The sequence below is a fragment of the Acanthisitta chloris genome, unplaced genomic scaffold (genome assembly GCF_000695815.1).
Source record: "Acanthisitta chloris isolate BGI_N310 unplaced genomic scaffold, ASM69581v1 scaffold17141, whole genome shotgun sequence".
NCBI lineage: Eukaryota > Metazoa > Chordata > Aves > Passeriformes > Acanthisittidae > Acanthisitta > Acanthisitta chloris.
Genome location: NW_008657804.1, coordinates 2,002 through 8,589, shown reverse-complemented (window position 1 = coordinate 8,589; position 6,588 = coordinate 2,002). Strand labels below are relative to the sequence as shown.

General features: G+C 39.7%; 1 protein-coding gene across 1 annotated transcript; it reads left to right on the top strand.

Moving 5' to 3' along the window:
- Nucleotides 1–210: 210 nt before the first annotated feature.
- On the top strand, nucleotides 211–914 carry SNRPF (small nuclear ribonucleoprotein polypeptide F; the record flags this gene model as incomplete). The annotated part of the gene is made up of 2 exons (XM_009084879.1): nucleotides 211–275; nucleotides 848–914. Coding segments are annotated over 2 exons (132 nt in total), but the record flags the coding sequence as incomplete, so codon positions are not given.
- Nucleotides 915–6,588: the final 5,674 nt, after the last annotated feature.

Genomic DNA, 6,588 nt, shown 5'->3' with positions numbered 1-6,588 from the left:
AAAGTTATTCTTTATGCTTTCAGCTTTAACTGTTCAATTCCTGCTTTCAGTCTACTTCTCGGTATCATGTCCCTGCACAGGGCAGGGCTGGGGGGCCCATAAGGTCTGGGGGCAGCGGGGCCAGGCACGGGGCTGCAGGGCACAACCACCGTGTGCTTTGTCGAGGTTTTTTAACTTAGAGCCCTGAGTTTTGCTCGTTTCCCTCTCAAGCTTGCGAACACAGAGGAGTACATCGACGGTGCGCTGTCTGGACACCTGGGTGAAGTTTTGATAAGGTAATTGGGGTACTGGTGGTGGTGGGAGGCTCTTTCTAAATCTTCTTGTCACTTGCATTAAAACTTGTATTTGTGGGTGCTGTGTTTCTTCTCTAACTAAGATGCTTAGTGTAGCTCCTTTGGGAAGGCAATGAATGTGTCTTTTATGTTGAGATACTTACTGAGGAGAAGAAAAATCAATTTGAATATATCTAAAGAAGTATTTACTATCCCTTTTTCAGTGACTAAATACTTTAGTTTTCCACATTATTGTATATATGTTAATCCTTTGGCATCGTATACTGGGGCATTGCAGCCTCAAGCATTTTGCATGTTTGGAAGTCAAACTTGACTGCAACTGCTAACCCAAAAGTAAAAGTGTTTTTGTACAGCATTATCAAGCAGGTAGTACTTTTATAAAGGTGCACTTGTGACGAACTTTGTGGAAAAGCTGTACAAGGTCAACAGCAGAGATTTGTTATGCAGAATTTTGCTGTTGCCAGGCTACACTCATGCAGGAAGATGCTTAAAGCATCTTATGTGGGGAAAATGATAACATTTGCAGCTAAGGGAACTTTTGGTTCTATTTACAGGTGCAATAACGTTTTGTACATCAGAGGTGTGGAAGAAGAGGAAGAAGATGGAGAAATGAGAGAATAGGTGTTTTGTACTTCTGGAAATAAACTTTTTTTTTGGTTTTTTTTTTTGTTTTCCATACTTTTGTAATAAGGTGTTTACTTTTTTTTCCCATTGTGTTTTAATATGAGGGAAGTTAACCCTTTAAAAGGTCTCCAATCTTTTTTATTGCTGCCTGAAAAACTAATGCTGGAGGAACAGGCATGATATCAACTTAAAGCTGAAAATATTAAAATGAAATGTGAGTATTTAAAAAAAAACAACAAACAAACCCAAAAGACCCCCCCAGAACAAGATGTAATTGCCCGTGTCAACTCATGGCAGTACTGTAAAGGGAAATACCCGAATTTAAGTGATTGCCAGTCTTCAGCATTGTATACTCCAAAAGAAATAGACAAATTATTCGTGTATCAGCTAGGTTGGGCACTGGTGTCAGTGCTGTGCTGCAGGAGTAATGCTGCAGGGCAGACAAGCACAGCACAGAGGGGGAAGATCGTTTCATCACGTGCATGTGCAGTCTGTGTATTTTAGAGTATATATATAGTGACTGTTTAAATGCACTTCATCTTTAAACATGTTTATAAACCGCTTGGAAATAGCTGGGAAGACTTCACTGCAGGTGAGGTGTGGAGATCCATTATACCCCAGTGTCTCTCAGAAATACCTTGCTGCTTTGAATCACCAAGCTTGAAGTGTGGCTGTATGGTCATTAGGGAAGGGCAAATTTGTATCATCTAAGTAGCCAATATCCACACAAATAAAAGCCTCTTGGCAGCTACAAAGGTCTGTAGACTTCAATGGCATTATAAGACAACAGACTGCAAAATGGGAGTGTATTTCGTGAGTCTGTGCTGAAAAGTGGAAACGATACTGTCATGGCCCTCAGCATGTTCTGAAGTAAGACAAGAAGTTCTGTGGGAAAGCTGCACAGGTCCCAGGTCTAGTATGTACACATGGGGTGCAGGTCTCCAGGCCTGTCTGCTCAGATCACACGTCCTTTGAAAGATAACTGGAGTCAACAGTACTAGATGCTTTGGGCTGCATTAGGGTATAATACTGGTTATGTGAATTGGGGGAAAACCACCATCCTGTTGGGATACATCCTGCAGAGAAATTCCACTCTGTTTCTTTCTCGCTTTGAAAGTCATTCCTGTAGCATATTCCTTTAATATTTACATCTGTAAGTTGCCATAAAGAATGAAAAGTCACTTTGTATGTACTTGTGAAGGTCTCTCATTACTTAAACCAGACCCTTCTTTTTAGCAGCTTGAAGGCTTCCCAGCTCTGCTGAAGATGTGTCCTACCATCCCATTGGGAAAGGGAAAAGAGCTATTTAAGCTAAAATCATTACTATCACAAAGTTAAATGAGTACTTTTGAATTGTCAGTTTGCTTAGGAAATCTCAAAACTAATGTGTTCCTAGGATACTTTTGGTGGCGGGAATGAGAGGCAAAAAGGCATCTGGTTTGTGATGCAGCACACACTGTTAACCTGTGTGATGCAGAATAATGCCTTTCCTGTGCTGCCATTGATAGCTGCAGTGGTAGCAGTATTGGAGGAGGAAAGGCTGTGATTGTCATCTTAGTATCTGATTTCTTGTCTGGAATGGTCTGGCACAGACCTGAAAGGTGCTTCTCTGTGTGAAGTGGAAGTGATGAGTTTGTCAGGTATGGTCTCAGCACTGGATCAGCAGAAATGCCATCCCTATGACAAGTCTTTTAGTCCTTCAGCATTTCAGAGGGACTGGGAAGCCCTAGTGTATGCTGAACCCCTTCTGTGTGCATAGGTGAATGTGACTGGTTCCTCAACTAAACAGGCATACCTGCAGAAAGATGTCTTTTGAGCTGTGCTGCACAGCCTGCATGCTTAAGTCCTCTCCTGAGGGTAAAGAAAATGTTTTCCCATGCAAAGAGAGCTAAAATCTATCTGTGATTCATAGCACTTCCTCCGATTCCCTTCCTACGGGGTGAGAATTTTTCAATGTAGAACACTGATGCTTAATAGAGAAATGCTAATTTCTGTGCTAGGAAAAGCTTTCACACAAAGAAGGTCCCATAGCAGTTTGAAATGAGAACAAACCTCTTTTAAAAGAAAACTGGCAACACAAAAGAAGTGAGGGAGCATTTTGTGCATGTTGTCCTTAATGTGGCAGACACTTCCTAACTTAAAATGGGCTGTTGATAGTCCAGGACAGACATGTACCCATCGCCTGGAAAGCAGCCACATCTTTTCTGTTTGTTTTTGCAAGGGGTTGTTGAGAAATGAATCAAACACATACCTGATGTACACTGTATCTAGATGAAACCACTATCTTGAGAAACATGTAAAATAATCTGAAAATTCACACTAAAATGAATAATAGGAAAGACAAGTGGACTTGCCTTCTGCAAGTGCAAACTCTCAGTCAGAACTAAGAAAACAAAGATGTTTTTCTGCTGCAGTCTGTCTCCCCCTTTCAGAGACTGAGATCAGCTGCTTTATAGTCTTGAATTTTCATTCTGAGCAAAAGCATGCTCCTTTCATGTAGCTTCAGATTCTTCTCAGATTTTTTGTTACACATGGCTTTTTTTTTTGATAGGTACATTCCTTAGACTTTTTTGCATAGCACTGGGCATCAGATGCTTTGACTATGCAATACCTTGGTGCATAACTTGATAACTAATCTTAGTTCTTATGCCTGCATGCTGCAAAGATGGATGTGTGTGTTTCTCTTTGCTGCCATCCTATTTTGCTACCATCTATTCTATCATACTATTCCATTAATTTCAATGGGAAAACCCATGCATGTAAAGTCAGACAACAACTTCCACAAGTGCTTAACTCCTAATTTTGGTCCTAAATGGTGTGGAAAGGATTGGAGTACAGGTGAAGATACTCTGGATATATCCAAGTAATTGGAGCTGGTCCTTGGTCGGTATGGAGTAAGCTCCATGAATACAGATTTTTCAGCTTCTGCAGCAAGTCCAAAAGGCAAAATAATTGCAAGCATTCACTTACGTATTACAGGCACAAAAAGATGTGTGATTTTACTTTCTAAATACAAGGTACATAGAGTAACTAAAAATATGCTTTCATGTGATTAAGTTGTTTAGATTGTCTATAGGATAAAAGAGATTGGAGAGAGTAGCAAGACACTCCATCAGCAAAAGATTATACCCTGCAAAACCACTCACTAAATATGGTAAAAAGTTATGTAGTCAAAAAGAGCCTAGAAAGACTTCTAGTAAGGCATGACACACACTACATGTAGTTTTGAGCTTACTTTTTTGTGTTACCCGAGTATAGGTTGCTTGCTGTTTATCTTTTACTTGGAAACCTTCCCATTCCTAGGAGTAACCAGAGTATATAACTAGCTGAGAAGACCCTAAATCCTTATCTTTGCCAAGAGAGAAACTGCTGTGAACTCCAGTTGTCTTGTGAAGATCAGTGACTGCAAAGAATGACGAGCTTCGGCCATAAGGACAGATGCTGGAGTTGTACCAGTTCCTATGTCTGTAGGTGTCCACATCCTCACTCCTGACAGGACACAGGTGCACACAAATTCTCCTCTTCCCCTTAGCTGCAGTGTTTGTGAAAAGGAAACCTAGGCACATAGGTTGGCAAGGCTACACTGTGCTAAGAGAGCACCAAGTTAGGTCCCCTGGGGCAGATTGCAGTGTTCCCCCAGAAGGTTCTGCCCTTGTCACCAGGGGGTTATGAAATTTGCCGTAGAGAGAATCTGGAAACGGAGGATTCAGAGCAAACGCAGCGTTTCTATGGTTTGAGAGATGCAAGGTTTTTCTGCAGAGAAAGAAAAAAAAAGTGGAGTTAACTTTTAGTTTTGCAATGCTATGCAAAAAGTATTGGTAAATGTGATGTAAAACTCAATCTGATATGAGGGAAGCCAAGCATACATAACAGATTTGCAATTTAGTTTGGCCCCATTCCACATTTGCAAGTCAGTTTCATCCATGTGATGCAATTGCTATGTTTGATCCCAGAGTCTAGCAACCTCTGCTGCTTTTGTAAACAGGGAAATAGCATTCAGTAAATTCCACTAGCAATTAACTTTTGTTAAGATGTGCAGAGTGTCTTCTTTCAGGGCATTTCATCATGCTATGTGTATCATTGCAAAGGAATATTTAGCAGATGAAAAAACTAACACAAATTTAAGGAAAATTTAGCCAACATTTGGATTGAGACTCATATCTGACTTTGGGCTTTTTGTATTTAATTACATGTTGTTTACAAGAATAAACACTCTAGTGTAACTCTGACAGTATATTTGAAAAGGTGTCCTGAGGAATAGTCATATCATACTGTCACATAAAGCACCAGCAAGAAGAAAACAAATCAATAACCAGATACTCAGCTTTTTAATCTCTGCTTTTACTGCATTTTTTTCCCCTCTGTGCTCTCTGCTACTTTAATTAATTATATTTTTGTGAAATGAGATTTTGCAACCCAAACTGGCAAATTCAAGGAACTTAGAATACCCAATGATACCATAAGTAAAACGAGGATAGGGTATAATCCTCAGGCTCTTTTAGGCACACACACCTTTTCAGCAGGCAAACACCCGCTGGTTCTGTAAAAAACTGGCTTTCCATCTTTTACTCTTAAAAGAGTTCTCTTCTTTTGATTGCTTTTATCAACATCTATAAAATTTTGCAGAAAAATACATTATTATCAGACACTAGTGAAAATGCCACATTTTAAGATTATTTTCAAAAAGCCCTTCCACTGGAACATTAAGGTTGTGTTTTAGAAGCTCCGAGTTCAAGAAATTTAGGCAGTGTTCCTTTAGTACCCTGCACTCCTTTGCTAACATCCAAAGAATTCTGACAACATTTTAAAAATACAGCCCAGGGATTAGAATCTGTACTTTTCAAATTGAACTCTAGAATTTCCTGAGGATGCAACCCAGAAACTGCTCCTGCACTTACCTTTCTGGGCAGTATTCATAAAAATAGATAACGCACAGCATGTCAGAAACCACTGACTTTGCAGTGGATTGACCTTTTTCTTCAGAGGCTGATCTAATACAGAGAAAAGGACTAGGGTCCTTATAAAAACACAAGCATGGGCATAAGTTTTCTGCAAGCAGAATAGAATAATTAAAATGAAATTAGAATTAAGTCTTAGAACGAAATACACTCCTTTCTTACTAAGCATCCTATTCTAAGGATTTAAATCAGGATCTACCCTTGATTCTTGAAAAAGCCTAGTGCACAAAACTGAATTTTATCTTCAAAAGTCTAAGAACACACAGGTGTAAAGCTTTACACAGAATTGATCCTTCCTTCTTTCCTCTTTTTGCCAAAACTAATGTTATGAGTGACTGGAGTTGAAGATTGGATCACCAGAAATAGAGCTGCAGATGTTACCTTTGCTCTCTGAAATTCTCTCTAGAATTGCTGAAACAGACAAAGACAAAAATGTGTAGATGTGCGAAACATGAATTTAAGAAGCACTCAGACCAGCTTCTATTTGACTTCTAGCCCTTGCACACAGAAGCACTGGATGGCCAGGCATGCAGTTAAATGTGGGGATGTGCAAACATAGATGGGAATTTAATGTTCACTGACAGTCCTTAAGGGCAGAAAGAGCAGCTCATTGAATATCTACCCTAACATATTTGTGAATACAAGGAAGATGATTTTTCAGTACTTAGACTGCCATAAGATAGTGCTACAGTGAAGCAGTTCATCCTAGACCT